General features: G+C 36.8%; 1 protein-coding gene across 2 annotated transcripts in view; it reads right to left on the reverse strand.

Annotated features, from left to right (window-relative positions):
* Positions 1 to 18406: 18406 nt before the first annotated feature.
* LOC133302007 (uncharacterized) overlaps positions 18407 to 19214 on the reverse strand; it is a 5244-nt gene continuing 4436 nt past the window's right edge. Inside the window, exons 1-2 of one of the 2 annotated variants that reach the window (XM_061501723.1) lie at positions 18926 to 19021; positions 18407 to 18833 (exon numbers count right to left, since the gene is read on the reverse strand). In XM_061501723.1, coding sequence (XP_061357707.1) covers positions 18484 to 18833; positions 18926 to 18944 — 369 coding nt within the window. In that variant the 5' untranslated portion in view covers positions 18945 to 19021 and the 3' untranslated portion in view covers positions 18407 to 18483. Of the gene's footprint in view, positions 18834 to 18925; positions 19022 to 19214 lie in introns of those variants that run through there. The other variant, XM_061501717.1, reaches the window with a different exon arrangement.

Raw genomic sequence — 19214 nt, forward strand, 5'->3', positions numbered from 1 at the left:
CCCAATACCACCAGGTATCCGAATACAAATGCAACAGTATTTGAATACTACTCAGTATCCGAATACTTATTCAACGGTATCTGAATACTTTTCTGGGAAGAAAAGTATCCCAATACTCCTGCAAGGAGTATTCGACTACCAAGGGATAAGTATTCGAATACTACACGAAAAGTATTCGAATACTTATTAGACAGAATGCAGAATTTCGTGCATTCTCTGCACAAGTCTTAATGATCCAAACTCGACCTGGAGTCCAATAACTCCATCAACAGATGTTAATTTATGTATTTTAAGCATGGTTCATCAACTTTTAGCTCAAATGATTAAAGTTTAACCCTTTAAGGACTCACACAAGCTCAAATCATGAAAATACAAAAGAGGTGATCATGGTTTACCTCTAAGGCTCAAAACTCCGAAAATGACACTAACTTGGAGCCTCCAACACAGCTCCAAGGTGCTGACTTTAAAGAACTACGGAAATGCAACACAAGGTGGGTCCTTTACACTCAAAGGTGGCTTCTTGAAGCCTAAAATGCCATGACAATGGCTTTACCCAACCAAAATCTCAAACTCAGCACAAAACCCCAACAAACAGCAGCTTGCCTTCACAGAAAAGTGGTCTTTCTCACACCCCCAAGGTTGCTCTCAAGTGTCTAAAGGTTTAGAGGTGAAGAATCCCTCATAAAAGTGATGCCTTGAGTAGTTCTATGGAGAAAATGAAATGGCTTGATGAAGGAGGAGAGAGGCAGCAGCTGAGTATTCAAACTCACGTAGGAAATGGCTGAGTATCCGCCTATGGCTTTGTGCCCTTTAGTATTTATAGGCGGTTTATGATTAATCACATTGTATTAGCACTAATAGATACACTTATTATTTTAATCTCAGACTTGGGATTCTGAACCTACCCATTTTTATAGGATTTGTCATATTTTTATTTTATTTTTCGCAGCATTTTTTCGGTACGCACTTTTACGTAGCCAGTATCAGTTCTAGCACCAGTTCTCATTATTTTGACTCCAAACTTGTTATACTAGTCCTATATATTATTCTAATGACATATACATACTTTTCGTAATTTTCCGGGATACTTCATCGGTTCGCATTTATACCGTGGAGCAGAACCGGTATCTGCACTTTTCGTCAGAAAAGCGGCTTTCAACATTATTAATCACTTAGCATAATTATTTAAGCCTTCTCATAATTATTAGGGTCAATTTTGGAATTATCTCATTAATCTCATAATTAATTAATTAAATTCCTAATTTAACGGTGCGAGTTCTTACAGTTGACACACATGACGTGATTATCTGCTGCATTGCACTGATTTTGAAACTTATATTGTTTTACTGCTTTTGAACTTATGTTGAACATGTAAGTGAGCTTGGGGTGGAGAAATCCTTGAGGACCCCTTGTCTTACTGAGATTTCTGTTTAGAGATCTCACCCCACGTTTGGGGCACATTTTCAGGTTCAGGTAACTCGGGGGTTGATACTGTAAGTATATGGATGTCCTAGAGACAATCTTTTGATTAGATTAGGACATATGTGGACCTTTTATATTGTCGCAAATAAATAAAAGCACTCTTTATCTTGTTTCATATTTTGTCTCAATATTATTGTTAATATTTTATATGAGTAACTGGATAAATCCCTTGGAATAGAACAGGTATCTCTTGAGTATCTGTGATGAGATCACGATCATGAGGATTCAAGGATACCACACGTTTATTCCTAATTTTATGTTCCTAGTCTAGAGACACTGAGAATGGGGATCAGTGATCTCGGGTAAGACTATCACGACTTATCTATTTGTATTTGGATACAAGGTAAAGACCTCATGTGCTACAGATATGGAGATGTCTTAGCTAAAGTCGTGGGTGGACCTATAAGGGTATAGCTCGCACTGAACAGACCCACAAAGAGACTCGATGAGGAAATCTCACAGATAGTATCATTAGAGTAGTCTCTTTATATTTGGGTATATCTTTCCTTAGACCAGAAGTTATTACCTAGACTGTGTTCTAGAAGGCATGCTTTGATTGTATACCTCGTCTTCTTGAAACATGGAGACTCATAGGTACACTATTGGGCTTGTCCTGAAAGAGCACAGGGCTAAGGTGATAAGCTGAAGGAATTCATCAAATCTCTGTGAGAGATTAGGTTATCTGTAAACCGGAGAAATCGGGATGACATTTATTGGGACTCGGGAATCTATGCATAGTAAAAGAGGTCATGAGATGATCTGCCTTTAGAGTCAGTAAATTGAAGATTCCCTATTTCGAATAAAGCTTACCCTAAACCGCAAGGGTTGATACGTTTCCTTACCCTAGCTGTAATTGGAAGGTAACCAAGACGAAAGGAAATATATACGGCAACCAAATATGTGTAATAGGATGATCAAGTCATTAATCTAACTAGCTCTGGGGCAACAAAGCATTGCTAGTGCTCTGTGTTGTCATTAAATAGGTTGTGGGCTTGTTGGGCCCGAGCCCATTTATGTCAGTGGCTATGTTGGATCTAATGGGTCACACACTAACACCTTTTTGTCATGATGATCTAGCATTAAAGGTATTGGGCCTAATAATGGTTGTTAGCCTAAGAAGAAGTTTGGAAGCCCAACAAAAGGGAAAAGGGCACATGGATCATGTAATGGGCTTGGATGGACCAAGACATTACTAATTAATTTAATTGGTTAAATTAATTATCAAATGTTTAAATTTTGAATTTTGAATTTGAAATTTGAATTTGAAATTTGAATTATGAATTTGAATTTTGAAATTTGAATTTGGAATTTGAAATTTGAAATTTGAAATTTGAAATTGGAAATTTGAATTTTGAAATTTGAATTTTGAATTTTGAATTTGAGTTTTGAAATTTGAATTTTGAATTTGGAATTTGAATTTGAATTTTAAATTTGAATTTAGAATTTAAATGTTTGAACGTTTGAATTTAAATGTTTGAATTCGAATTTGAATTGGCTATGAAAAATTGTTTCATAACAAAAGGATAAGATGAGATCTTATTGGAACAAATCCTTTGTATCAAAAGGAGATCTTTGGAGATCATCCAAGGCTGGAAAGGGCGCCACTTTTGGTTGGATATGAGTGTCATCTTGTCAATCAAACAAGCTCCAATCAGATTTGGTTGTTGAGAGAATCAGTGAGCTAGTTGGTTCAAACTTGAATGCAACTGTTCAACGTATCTGGACCCCTTTTGGGGCTAAATGATGCGCATAGATAGGATGGTCATATGATGACCATTAGGTCAGAATCTTGACTAGATAAAGACCTAGTCTCATGAGGATTCAAAGTGGAGGTTGTTGGGAATTTTGAATTGTAACAACTCCACCTTTATCTCCTCTTGTTGTGCGCCACTTTTAATGTGATTAAAAGTGAAAAATCTGAATTAACTCTCTAATTCTCTCACTCTCTTGTCGCCAACTTGGGTAAGTTCTCCTTAGGGTTTTCACAAAAACTCCTAGCCAATTCTACTCCAATCAATGCCCCACTCTTGTGAAGTTTTCATGTTGAAGACTTCACTCTTCTAAACACCTTTACCTAGCCTCCTCCTTCACACATTGGACGCCTAGCAAGCTTGGTGTGGTGGTCAATTGGTGGCTTTCAATAAAGTGTTCTTGCATCTTGACGTGGGTGGTGTGGATCAACGTTAGAGGGTTTGAACCCTTCAAACCTGACAGTGATCTCCTTGTTGTTTGAATCACAAACAAAGGTAACATCATGTTGTCTTAAAGCATGAGTCTTGAATGCATGTGTAGTTCCGCTTGAAAAATTTTGTTTTTCCCTCTCACATGCTTCGGCCTTCAAGGCCATTTAACTTTCAGATACCTCGGGCGGCAGGAGGCCGGAGCTGAGTTGAGATATATATTGTTATTGATGATATGCGTGGATGCTGACATGTTCTTTATTTATTATCTTGTCTTTTGATTTGAGACTCTGTTGGGCGTTGTTGTCTTATTTGGTGAGCATGGGGTTGTCCATGCCACATTGATTGATTATGCTTTATTTTAGTATTGAGTTGTATAATTGTATCAAGATTATGGTCCGGACTACGTGTTGTAGTTTTGTGACTTGGATACTCATTTATTTATGGCATGAGGTTATTCAGTGTATTTAGCTTTAATGCAATTTACATACATGCAATGTTTTATGAAAAAGGATTAAGTAATCAACTTTGTTAATGTTAATGACGTCATAATTGAAAATAAAAAGTTATTCTGCATTTTTAATTAAGCACCGCTTAATACGATGATATGATAACAAACTGGGTATACATTGGGTGTTACAAAATTCGTGGCTTGTGTAATCTGAATTATTGAGGCAGATTTGAGAGCTCCAAGAGCACATCTTTCTGCTGTTTTTGAGACTCCATAGGCTGTGATTGTGCTATTTGGTGACCTTGGGCCAGTGTGGATTCTTGGTTTGGACGGATAGCTTGAGAGGTAAGCTTTCGTGTCCTCGGTTTAGCCATTGTTGGTTCCACCATACCCCATGGGGAATGATTATTATGCATGATGTGTTTTCATGTTTGGATATTTGAAATGTTGTTGAGCTGTTATGTGCAAGTGCCTTATGATATGCATGTGTTGTTCCACCTAGACGGTAAGCCTGAGTATGTAGGAGACATACAATAGGGTGATTCTGTGGGTGGGTGTAAGTGGTGTCTTGCACTGATTGTAGGTAATAGACGTATGTAAATCTTGCATTTGTCTGGCCAGTAGAATAGTTTGACACACATGACATGATTATCTACTGCATTACACTGATTTTGAAACTTATACTAGTTTACTGCTTTTAGAACTTATATTGCACATGTAAGTGAGCTTGGGGTGGAGAGATCCCCTTGTCTTACTGAGATTTCTGTTTAGAGATCTCACCCCACATTTGGGGCACATTTTCAGGTTCAGGTAACTCGGGAGTTGATACCTCGGGTGGCACGAGGCCAGAGCTTAGTTGACTGATGCATGATGATGATTATACTGTTATGATTGGATGCTGCTCTGCTTTTATTATCCTGTTATTTGATTTGAGACTCTGTTGGGCTTTGTTGCCTTATTTGGTGAGCATGGGGGTTGTCCATGCCACATTGACTTGTCTATGTTGTTTTAGATTTGAGTTGTATAATGTATCAAGATTACGGTCCGGACTACGTGTTGTAGTTCCGTGATTTAGATACTCACTTATCTATATTATGAGGTTATTCAGTGTAGATAGCTGTCTATTTGCAACTTACATACAGGCATTATTTTGAAAAAAGATTAAGTAATCAACTTGGTAATTAATAATGATGTCATAAGTGAAAAGAAAAAGTTAATTTCGCATTTTAATTAAGCAACGCTTAATACGATGATATGATAACAAACCGGGTATACACGGGGTGTTACATTTTATGGTATCAGAGCACTTTCTAGGAAAAAGCCTGTATGTATTGCAATAACTTAGGATGTTTTGTTGTGAGTCTTGTCTTGTGTGTTTTCTCTGTTGGGTTTTACTATGATGATGCATGTGTGACCACATTGCGTGGGCTTGATCAACTCATTCTTTGTGTAACTTGTGCAGAGTCACGGTAATACCGAGGAGAAACCGAGAGACGAACGAGGATCAACCTGATCCTGTCCTGGCTGCATTGGCTGAGGTTCAGGAGGGAATTTTTGAGAGATTTTCAATCAAGAAGGGTCATGGTAGAGAGGTGGCAGCCAAGAGCACAAGGAACCCACATAGAGAAACTCAGAATTTGACCTAGGTTATTGTGCACCATGCTATTTATATGCGCACTTAATTAATCCAACGATATTAATCCTAATAGCTCCGCTAATCATTTTAATCTCAAACTTCATATTCTGAACCTAGCCATATTTCTAGGAATTATCATATTTTTATTATAATTTTCGTAGCACTTTGTCGGTACGTGTTTTATGCGTAATCGATATTAGTTATGACATCAGTTCTCATTATTATGACTTCAAACTTGATATTCCAGTCCTAACTCTTATTTTTGGAATATATACATACTTTTTAAATTTTTCGAGATACTTCATCGGTACGCATTTATACCGTGAAGCAGAACCGGTATCTGCACTTTTCGTCAGAAAAGCGACTTTCAGCGTTATTAAGCTCTTATAATAATTATTTAAGTCTTCCCATATTTATTCTACGTCAATTATGGAATTATTTTCTAAACTCATAATTAATTATTTAAATTCCTAATTTAACGGTGCAGATTCTTACAGTATCACACTTAGTTTATTTTAGGACTAATACACTTTGCATAAATGAATATTACCTCCAAACACTTTTATTATTTTCACTTACCCCCGAAAGTGACTTAATTTTAACTTAGGCTTTTCATCTAATTAATCCTCTAATTATGCATTAATTTCCAATTGGCATAATTTAATTATAGAAAAAATATTTCTCCAGTTACTGTAGATAAAATTATCTTCAGTGAGCTCAAAACGACGTCGTTTTAGGTTATAAGATTAAAAAATTATAATAATAAAGACTAATATAATCCTGCAATATATTAGAATTACAAAAAATACATTGATTTTCGTCCCAAAACGACGTCGTTTTGGACTCACCGGAGATAACTTATCTTCATTGACTAAAGAAATCATTTACCCTTTAATTATTTGGGTTATCATATACATGATATTAGAACCATATCACATTTACCATTAAATCAATGTCATTTTTTTATTAGAACACTTCTACTATTAATTACATTTATTACACACTTCTATATAAATTTGATTTGATGGGTTTAATTAGTCATTCACTCGTTGAACCGGTGATCCATTGACTAAATACCTTGACCAAGTCAATGACCTATTCTAATATCTCCAGGAAAAACATCCCTCTTTGTTTGGAATTTTTTTGAGCTATATACAACCAGTACTGGGGAGCAAGGGACGTGTAAAGGAAAACGGCCACCCCACCTTCAAATTTGTATAAGCTTTTAGTTGTGATCGTTATTTGTGTTGTTTTTGGTCATATAAACAATGATCGCCCCCGTCAAATTCTTAGAAGTATTTAGTTGTGGGGTTAAAAGTTTGTCCCTTTAAAGAATGTAACTTATGTTCTTTTAGCAATTTATAACTATATATGTACTACGGGTAGTATATAGTTATAATATTAAAACTGTATTTTTTTAATTTTTCACGTCAACAAATGGTGTCCGAAAAAAATTATAACTTTAATATTATAGCTATATATTACCTTTAATATATAGTTATAAATTTTTAAAATGATATAATTTACATCCTTTAAAAGGACAAATCATTTCCCCTTAGTTGTGAGATTACATAGATAATTATAACTTACAATGAAAGTTAAACTTGCGGTTTCACCCCTCTTTCACAAGATTTTCCAACTCCGCCAATAAATAATGATCATATCATGCCCTATATGTTTTTTTTTTTTTTACTGAAGTTTGTGGTCTCTTTTATCCTAAGCAATTACCTTACGTCATATCTTTAGTACTTTATTAATGAATATTACCAAATCTTCGGGTATCTGGCTGATTTTTTTATTTTTTATTTTTCAAAAAAGAAGGCAAGGTTGAATAAACAGAAAATATAAAATGCCTAAAAGGGTTGAATAACTCTTGGAAAGCATGTTTTATTCTTGTAACCGTTGCTCACATGACAAATTAATGTAATATTATTGGATATTTTAATAAAAATATTCTAACAACGTACGGGCCAAGTTAGAAATGCACATATTTCTATTTCTACGAACACTCAGAATTTCTTATTTAAAGTATATCTTTAACATTTTTTTTAATCCTTCAAACATGTTAAAGCACGATTTGAGTGTCAAAGTGCATGCTTAAGAAAATGGACAATTTTAAAGGCACAACCAAATTAGTCTGGTCCACTAATTAAGTCCTATATTTTTAAAGTACACTTTTGTAAGAGAAAGTTTTATAATAACCAGCCCACAACTGTGCCACTTACCTTTTGAGTTTCAAAATGGCCCGAACTCTAAATTATTCGCTCAATTTGCTGCCCAAGCATTACATAATTTACATTAAGCATATTGTCTTATTCTTCATTCAGCTTATCAATCTCTCAAAGTTGTCATTCTAAGGACAGTATCATGTTCTCACTTCAAATTAAGATCAAGCTATTTAAAGGAGAGTTACTCTTTATATGTGATTGTTTTATAGTCATCGATAAATTCTATTAACCACCAAAGGGGAAAAAAAAAAAAAACACAAGAAAAATGTATGTTGATATTCGGAAGACTTTACAATGACTAAGTTGGTCATGAAGTTGGACTCTTCAAAGTGTCACAAATATAAAACTGTAAACTAAATTAAGTTACTAATTTGTACATTGTCAACCTCTTTTTTAATCTGATAAAGTTGATAGCGGTTGAGAACAGCAGCATATGCTTCTCAGACCCCACGAAGCACTCACAGTCCGAATTTATAGTGACGGAAAAGCGCACAACTTAAAAAGCAATCATTGTTAATGTTCTCTCTCGTTTAAAAAAAAAAAAAAAACTATTGTATTAGTGGATTTCAAGCGTGAGGGTAAAGGGAATCAAAGTCCTTCTTACACAAGGTATTTAGTGCGGATTCAAATTTTATAGTAGCACATAAAAGGGCAAATCCTAGTGTTTTAAGGTTCTTGACTTGCGAAAGTAGGAGTAAAGGTTAATTGTACGCCGTCTTACTCTTGCATTTTTATAATAAAAAAAATATTGTTCCAACATTTCAAATAAACTTGTCCTTTAATTATTTTCTTATTTGGGTTGATTGGTAGCTAAATGGATAAGCCTTATTCAAACTTTAATGGTTTAGAGAAGTTTGAAATGTGAAACTCTACCAGGTTCTAAAAATTGTTAAATAATCCTCTTTACTCTTCAAAATGTGAAGAGATAAAAGTCATTCATAAACTTTTATGTAAAAAATAAATAAATTCATTCATAAGCTTCCTCTTGATAAAAACTAGCCATACTATTTAATTACTTCACCCAAAACAATCGAGCAAGTTTTACTTGAAAATGCAGCTACAGAGATATATCTGTGATTCTTCTGAGCACTAACCTAAAAATGGCACATAAATCAATTGCAGGACATATATGTATGTACGATATTAAATCCTCATCCTTAAGGAATGTGTATCTGAGCAGGTATTGCAGTGACAACACTTTTTCCTTTTCATGTGTCTTCATGAATCTGATATTTTCATGTTTATGTGAATGAGATTAGTGATGGCGAGCATCTGGACCACCTGGACTGAGTCGATTGGGTTCATAATCTGTGCCTAACAATTGCTTCCTTCGCATGATTTCCTTCAACACTTGTGTGGTAATCCCCGAAAATGCATGGCTTTGATTACTGCTTGAGAATGTGGAAGAAAGAGGCCGGGCTTCGTTGCAGATCAAAATTGATGTGAAGAGAAGGACAAAGTATAACATTCTCAAGCTTGCCATAGGGATTTAAGTTACTAAAGCCAATAAAAGTTGTATGGCGAGTTAAGAAGCGATGGTGTTGAATATATAGTAATATAGAGGCTCAAAGGTCACAGTCATCTTGTCAAGTATCAAATGACGTGTAAGAAAAAGTATTCATTGGGTAATAAGATATGCACACATCCTCCTTATCTCACATTCAGCACGTTTGATGGGTTGGAAAATTCCTTTTATTTTTTATTTTTTTTTGTTAAGTCAAATGACTCATCATTTGACTTTAACGAATTTTATTTTGTCCCAACTCTCCACTTGTGAGAAAAATGAGGTAAGTAATGATCCGGAGTGTATACCGGATGGATTTGAATCTTTTTATGTCAAAAAGTGGACATGAGATTATGTTATTTTGATCACAGCTATCTATTTAAAAATCATACATTTTTTTCTCTCCTATCTCATCGTCAATGAGTAATTGTGATCAAATAACATGATCACTTATTCACATGAGAAGATCCAAATCCATATTAAATAGAGTTGAAGTTATTTGTGAGCTAGATTTGACAGTGGTGATTGAAGGTACTTCCTTCGTGCCGTGGGAATAATAAGAGGGTGCTGCAGCCTCACCCACTCCAACATTAATGTCATAAGTGTAAGATATATATGGAGACTCAATGGTAAGAGGAATAACTATATAGCATAACGAATGATGGGGAAGACGTCCTTCTATATTCAAAAGACGCTTTCCTTGAGGAGATCCCAAAGATTCTAGGATTTCTCATATAGTGAATGAACCAAATGGATAATCCACCTAAAGATAGAAGAAGTAGTATGTACATAATCATTAACAAGTTTTTTTTTTTTTTTTTTTTTTGTAAAGAACCAATTCAACCCTAAAGCTTAAGCTGTTGGGTGAGGTTACATTAATGGTTTTATATATCTGAACACGCCCCTTCACACGAGAGCCCACTGGGCTTGAAGGGTGGATGATGCACAAGCCCACCTACTTGTGTGAAGAAAGAAATTCCACTAGAAAGAAAGTGGGGGCGGTGAGGATCGAACCTGGTACACCGAGGCTCTGATACCATGTAAAGAACCTTGGGATACACCACCCCAAAAGCTAGTTCAAAGAGTGGGAGTGTCCAAGACGACCTTATAAACTCCACATTAGTTGCACATACAACCAATGTGGGACTATATATATATCTCAACACGCCCCCTCACACGAGAGTCCATTAGGCTTGAAAAGTGGACAATGCACAAGAGAAAGTGGGGGGCGGCGAGACTATGATACCATGTAAAGAACCAATTCAACCCAAAAGCTTAAGCTGTTGAGTGAGATTACATTAATGATTTTATATATCTCGACACTTTTCTTTATTCATTTATTTTCCTAATCGATGTATAATAGAAAGCATTCTTCTACTATTGGATCAAGAAAAATAGTGGGGGATAAGTTCTAGAATAGGGAAATCAAGAAAATGACCATCTATATCCCTGCATATAGGTAATCCAATTATTCATTTAGCCCATTTAATGCTGCCAAATTAATTGCTTGGTTTCAATGACCACGTCTAAGTGTCTAAACTTCCACGGAGATATTTATCATACTACTGTTGTATCATTTACTCGGTGCAACTAGCCAATGAAATTTGAGAAATTATTGTGATACTTGTACGGTAAATTTTTTTTATCCAAATATCATTTATGAAACGAGAGATGTACCAAATTACGGATCTACAAGCATGTGGGTCCTATAATACATGTGAAGAAAAGAACATTCATTGAATTTGGATCGCACCTCTTCAATTAGTCCACAAGTCTCCACGTCAATGTTTTTACATGGGGATTTGCCGTCACTGGCTTTCTGAAACTTGTACAACGTTTGTAAGTGTCAAACTTCTCTTTGAACCTCCTAGCTCAATGGAAAGGGATGGGTCACCACCATATTCACCTTTTAGAAGGGTTATGAAGTACCTCTCGTGACAAATTTCAAAAAAAAAAAAAATGTTGTGTGTCTGTGAGTGTAACATGATTGGTTGGGGCTTACTTACCTCTTTTTGTATAATTCCCCCACCACCGCCCCAGTATTTTGCATTTGAACTAAATTTGTGGGGGCAACTCATGAGGAGAGAGTGAGAGACACTTTAAGAGAATCTTACTTTTTGTGTTGAATCTCGATCTTAAGCTCCGATCCATCATCAATCCTCTAATCTTGTCAGCTGAGACACTTATTGGATAAAAACAATATAATGGAAAAGTTGATTGGATGACATGATATCAGAATTATAAGTGATTTAGGATTTGATCATTAATAATTTTATTCTTTTAATAAATATTATAAAAAAAATAATATAAGGCAAGTGGACATATTTATTATCCACCCTTCAAATTTTAAAAACATTCGAGTGAAAGAATATATTAAATAATATAATACAAAAATTATTCATATTTTTTCATTAATAGTTTAAGATTTTAGTGAAAAGTACTACACTAGACTTATGCTAACAGCTTGTGCGCCTTTAGTATTCAAATTAATGTTATCAGACTCGGCCCTATCATTAAATCGGTCAGGATATTGAGTCAATTGATCAGTGGTTAAATCGGTGGGTTGCGAGTTGAACCGCTTGAACTGGATAAACAAATATAAATTTATATTTCATATTTGAATTTTTAAAAAAAAATTATAATTAAAAAAATATTTATGGCGTCAATAAAACCGACTGTTCTGTTGGGGTTAGAGTGGTTATAATGTTGTAATTACATGCAAATTGTCTATAAGTCATTAGTTGGCATTCATTGGTTAAAGAAATATACTAGTTAAAGATTATGGAGATATAAGGTCACTTTATTTTGAAATAAAAAATTGGGCAGTGTTAGCAAATTATACTTTTAAATTGATGTGCAAGATAAGCGAATCTTGACAAGTTCAGCACTCAAATCAGAATCCGGTGGTGTGTTATAATATGCAATGGATAAAATCTACCAAAAAAAAACCTGTGATAATTTCGTCTGTTGTCCTCTTCCATATCTCCCTTCTTCTTCCTTTTTTTCTTCTCCTCCTCCTCTGTGTCTTTTTTCTTTCTTCATCTTCTATATGTCTATCATATTTCTTCTTATTCTATAGAAGTAGTGGGTGGATGGTCGATTAGGATGCAAAATTAGCTTGAAAGAAAGACTTTGATGAACTCTAAGAGCTCAAAGGACATTGTCAATTTCAGTTTCATCCCGAATGAAACCCAGTGCGCCTCCGGCGCTTCAGATCTATGACACCATGGCTCCCGATCCTTCGCTAGCTTCGGTACCGGGGAATTTTTTTTCTCTTTCTTACCTGGCGAGTCATCGGTTTTAGTAAAATAGGCTGGTTCACTCCGATTTACATCAGGTCTCACTAGTTTGTTTGCATGTCTAATCTATTTCTCTAATCGGACCAGTCACATGATCGATTTTCGGTTCGAACCGGTTAAGTCAATCCAATCTTTGAAACACAAGCTGAACATGAAAATAAATAATAATACATGGTAGTTAAGATTGCTTATCTATTTAAATGATAAGTCAAATTTTATACCTATATTTGGCTTATTTTAAAATATGAATACTTATCGATTTTTTTTTCAGTTTTGGCCCCTGACTCCCAAACATTATTATATTTTTTGAATTAAGTGTAATTTAAAATTTTTAAACACATATGTATATAATTTTTCTTCTTCTTTGTAAATCATAGATCATAGGAGTGAATATTGAAAATGTTCTGTTGGCGTAATTAGATCTATGGAAGTGTGAAGACCGTTTGTGGTTTGGAATGTATTAGATCAACATCGTTTTAGTTTTATAGCGATTTATATCTTGTAGCGTAGAACCGAGATGGTCCTTCACAAATTGGTCTGATCACAATCCTAGCATGAATAACCACCTTGTAGGGGTTGGTTTCTAGCAGAGCTTCCAGACTATCCTCAAGAGGTGACAGAGGATACTATGTAGGCACTCTCAAACTCTCAGGAATGACCTTACCTCAACCAAAAATGCAGCAAAGCACACTAAAGGTTGATGGCTCAAAGTGAGAATATAAATAGGTACCAAGAATCCCCATCCCTAGGCTACTTCAACTTCTTTAGCTCTTCTATACATTGAGCCCAATTGGGTTTTTAAGTGAAAGAGCATAAACTCAACAATCTCCCACTTGCTATAAGGTGAAACCACCTGAGGTTGAGGTAAAACTTGACCTATGACAAGCTCATCAAGAATAATTGTACTCCTTGGGTACCAAGAAACCCTAGCCCTAGGCTACTTGGGCTTCTTCGGCTCTTCTCATACACTGAGCCCAATTGAGATTTTAAGTGAAAGAACATAAACCCAACAATCTGCAACTTGCTCTTAAGTACAAAATTTGAGCCCAAAGCCCAAGGCCATGAAACTCACTAGTCATCATCAACTGATAATGCCTCATCCCTTATTTTGAGATAGCCTGGGGATCTATCAGCTATTATTAATCAAGGCTCCTAATAATCAACAAATGATTATTTAATTTGGTGCTTGTAACATCCCACGTAATTAAAGAAATTGCATAAAATATTATAAGGTATAAGAATGCATGTGTGTAAAGTCGAACTCCATGTAATATTTGTTGGTTCTCGAATTACATGGTTACTAGTATAGAATTAGTATTGAGTTAGGAAATTATTAGAATTAATTATGATAATAGGGAGAATTTATTTTAGGCATATGGAACCATAGTGAAAGATGGAGAAACAAATTAATAGTAACATATGTAGAGATTAAAAATATTCCAAAGACTTGGGAACTTATAATTTTATGGGTTAGTATCTAAGTTAGTGTCATTGTGGGCTTGTGTACCTTTACTTCCCCAAATCTTATTTGGCCGAACCTATAGGGCCTTAGGAGGGGCTTTTTGACCCTTATGCCCCTTAATTAATAATTAATTACCAAATTGCCCCTCATTCAAAACTATTTCGAAAATTTACCCTCCCCAACAAACATAACACCAATCTGCCCCTGTTTGACCGTTGACCACGAAGCCTACCCGGGTACACCATTACCTACCCGGGTAAATTTTGAAACTTTTTATCTACCCGAGTATGTAGGGGTGTACCCGGGTAGAGTTCTTGAATCTGGGAAAATGTTTGAATTATTTACCCGGGTACGTAGCAGTGTACCCGGGTAAATCGCGTCCAGAAACCCCAATATGTATGGGTTTCGGCCATTGTTGCGAGGTATAGGGTTTTTGAAACCCCAAATCTTTCTCTCTTACCCTCTCTAATCCGAAACATCACACATATTTCATCTCATCATTTCAGAAAGCTGAATCTTGGGGGGACATTGAGATTACATCTCCACACTCCCATTTTGTGCTAAAAAATCTGAACCAACCTCCAAACCCAAAACCTAGATCTAATTTTTGTGTGAAAGATGAGTTCAAGTCCAAACATGGTTCCTATAGTTGTTTACTACAATGGGAGGCATTTTGAAGGTCCGAACGGTGTCCGATTTGAAGGAAAAACAAAAACGATGAAAATCAAAGTGGGCACTACATGCAATGAACTGAAGGAGAGAATTCTTCAAAAAATGGGGTCAGAAGGCATACATTCCATCCACCGCATGATAGCCAGGTTAGAGACTGTAGTGGATATGGATACAATATACTACATTGGAAACGATATAAATGATGATGAAGATGTGGAGTTCGTAACAGATGCGTTTGTTGAATGGAAAGTATTAAAATATATTGAGATATATGTTGAAGTTGATGTTGGACAATCTTCATCTTTACCGGTGCATACAACCACTACTGCACACTGTACCGGTCAAGAAGATACAGTTGTACGATCTTCTGCACCTCCTCAGGTAGCATGGGATGAGGATGAAGAGGATGAAGACGAGGACTATGTGGACAGCGAAGAGGAGGGAGAACCTGAAAGTGCTATTCCAGAAGGTGATTCGTCAGACACTGATGTGGACGGTAATTTTGAGGCTGACATGAGCGCCGTAAGTCTCGGTACCCCAGCCTTGTCACCACTTCATGTGGACCCAGTCAGTAGTGGTAAGTTATTAAATTTGAATATTTGCTTTAGACAATTTATTATTTGTGGTAAGTTATTAAATTTGACATGATCTTTAGATGCAGGGTCTGAGGAGCCATTCTGGAATGAAAGCCAACATTATTCATTCATTAACTGGGCGCACCCTAATGACGAGTTGGAGATCCTATATGGCGATGATGACTTGCACGGAGGTTGGAAGTTAGGAGATCCGTTATTTGTGCAACAAGAATTTGGGTCCAAACCAGAATTGCAACATGCTGTGAAGATACATTGTATGAAGGGGCGCAGGACAGCCATAGTTGAAAAAAGCGACGAGTCAAGATTTGTTATGAAGTGTAAAAACCATGCTGACGGTTGTCCCTGGTATATGAGGGCAATTAAGCCGAAGAAGGGAGCTAACTGGGTGGTCCGTAAATGGGGTCAAGGTCACACATGCCTAAATCAAGGCCTAGCACAGGATCATAGACAGTTGGATTCAAATGTCATTTGTGCGGCTATAATGAGTATGTATTCTACTGTTTATTTAATGATTCAGATTAATTGAGAATATGGTAAAGTTAATTTTTTTTTTCCAGATATGTTAAAGGAAGATCCATCCACAAGACCAGCTCTGATACATGAGAGGATACAGGGAACATATGGATACAACATAACGTACAGGAAGGCCTGGAAGGCAAAAATGAAGGCCATCGTTAAGTTGTTTGGTGACTGGGAGAAATCGTACGCATTCTTGCCAAATTGGCTAAAGTATATGACGGAGGTGAATGTGGGTTCTGTGTTCAAACTTGATACAAATCAATGTTTTGATGAACGTCGGGTTTATACAGACAGGGCCGTATTTCAAAGGGTTTTTTGGACATTTCACCAATGCATTGAAGCATTCAAACACTGCAAGCCTATAATTCAAATTGACGGCACTCATCTGTATGGGAAGTACAGAGGTACTCTATTGATTGCAACATCTCAGGATGGAGATGGATTTCTGCTCCCTATTGCCTTTGCTGTTGTTCCTCCAGGTGAGTAAATAATTTTGCTTTGGGGTATGTGAAAGCATGTGACCCTTCTTTGCCACTTCATACTGTAAATATTTTCTGAGCTCATCCCTATTGACTTTGTTGTTGTTCCTCCAGGTGAGAGGTTGGATGATTGGTCCTGGTTTCTTAGCCTTTTACGTTTTCATGTCACACACAGGCATGGTATTTGTCTAATATCCGATCGTCATCGAAGCATCATAAGGGCGGTGAAAGACCACGGAGGGTGGCAGCCTCCATATGCTTATCATGTATTTTGTCTACGTCACATCGGAAGCAACTTCAATACCCGTTTTAGGAATGTGGAATTGAAGAAAACGTTGATGAAATTAGGTAATGTACGGTATAATTACTCACATTTTCAACCATTTGAAGAAAACGTTGATGAAATTCACTAACTAATGCATATGTCATGGTTTTTTGCAGGGTACACATGTTCAAAGATAAATTTCGACATTAGGTACAAGGAATTTATCGAGAACAATCCTGAAGTTGCTTCATGGTTGGATGCGATTCCGAAAGAGCAATGGTGCAGGTCGTATGATGAGACAGGACGTAGGTTTGGTCATATGACAACTAACCTATCTGAGTGTGTGAATAAGGTGCTTCGTGGAGCACGAAATCTGCCTATATCTGCATTGGTCAAGATGACATTCAGTAGACTCGTTGAGTATTTCGTCAAGAGACGTGAAGGGATTGAAAAAGATATCTCACAAGGTTGGATAATTTCAAAGAAGGTTGAGGCAGCGTTGCAAAAAAATGATGAATTGGCTGGCACTTATCGTGTGAGGATATATGATAGTGACCTGTTATTGTTTGAGGTTGAGGATGCCTACAATCAATCTACACACGAGGTCGGTGACATCATGAGAGTGGACTTAATCAATCGTACATGTCAGTGTGGTAGGTTTACAGCAAGGAGGTATCCCTGCAGTCATGTATTAGCAGTTTGCAAGGTGGCCAAGCTAAACCATTATGATTATGTGGATCATGTTTTCAAAATTCCAACCATTGCTAAAGTATATGCTGCACACTGGTTTCCTATTGGCAATGAATTGTTGATTCCATCCGTTGTTGGGCCTACTGTAATTCCGGATGCTCAGTTGGTACGTGCAAAAGGAAGACCAAAGTCTTCAAGGATTCAGAATGAGATGGATTGGGTTGAGTCTCAACCCTCTAGCAGTCAGAGCAGATGTAAGCATTGCAAGCAAGTTGGACATAACATTCGTACATGTCCATTGAGACTAAGACAAGCATGATTACGTATTGTTTTTGTGTAGTACTTTGTTTTGTAATGACAATCACTTTACGTATTGTTTTGTTTCCTTGTACCCTAAACTTTATCTTGTATTTGTTATGTATTGTGTTGTTGAAATGTATTGTTGAACTGTATTCTTGTGTTGTTGAAATGTATTGTTGAAATGTATCCGTTAAGTTTAGCGAGTCACTCGTTCCGTATTGTGCAATCCGAATGTCTACCATACCCATTTACCCCTTCCCCGAGTCAGTTAAGGTTATTGTATTACACATCAATTACCAAGATGCTAACAAAATGGATTGAACAGCACCTGCTGCTGCATCTGCAACTGGTCTACCCGGGTAACTCGTAATGATATACCCGAGTACATACTACCCGGGTAGACTATTCGTGGTACCCGGGTAGACCAGTTGCAGAAGCTGTTGCAGATGCTGTTTTGGCAATTTTTGTTGCATTTTGGTAATTGTTGTGCAATACCTACATACGGTATGACTTGGGGGTGGATTGACAATATTAATGCAAGGTCCCATACTAATGCATAGAACCAACAAGTCTGAACGTGCACAAAACGAAAATTTCATTCATTCAAATTTTGAATATCCAGTACAAAAACATCCATGCAATGTAGGTAAAGTTCCTAAATGTACCAAAATGACTACATTACATCAAACTAAATCAATGATATGAAACCCTATGGACACACTAATCTGATGCCGTGTCCTCCCCATTCTCTTCATCCGATTGTGTGTCATCCCCATTGTCATCATCCTCCTCCTCCTCCTCCTGAGTATGGGCACCCTCGCCAATTAAACCCTCCAAGCGTGAAACCCTTGTGTCCAACCGTGCAACCCTTGTGTCCATCTGGTTTCGCCACTTGCTCGTGCTCTGTCTATATCCTCTAAAGTCAGTAGTCAGATCATATAAGGATGCCATGACATGATCAAGTGTCCATCCACCCTCAGGAGGAGCTGGTGGTCGCCGACTGCGGGTGGGACGTGTCGGTCTGACATCAACCTCAGCAACGCCATCATCATCGTCATCATCATCAAGGCCTACATCATAAACCATGAAAAACAAACTTCAATACCACATTAAAAATTAAACAACACAAAATTGCATAAACTCATAAAGACCAACACATCACCTGCAGGTGCATCCTCCATCTCAGCATCGTGGTGGAATGGGATCTCAGGTGGTTCTGGTGCCTTCTTCCACGTCCAGATACCCGCTCTGTTCGGTAGGATCCCACACTGCTTCAGGAGCCTCTCACCAAATATAGCATTCCAGCCTCTGGCGGTCTTCAAGGTCTCTGTTGCCATAGGCACTCCAAATCTATGCAGAATCTTCTGCACCAGAAATGCAAAAGGCAATTCAGCCTTCTTTGACTTGGCTGCCTTCCACATCAGTATGCATATGTAATGCCTCCAGTTCAC

Source organism: Gastrolobium bilobum, unplaced genomic scaffold (genome assembly GCF_033153095.1).
Source record: "Gastrolobium bilobum isolate Gb01-03AN ecotype WA unplaced genomic scaffold, APGP_CSIRO_Gbil_v1 utg4845, whole genome shotgun sequence".
NCBI lineage: Eukaryota > Viridiplantae > Streptophyta > Magnoliopsida > Fabales > Fabaceae > Gastrolobium > Gastrolobium bilobum.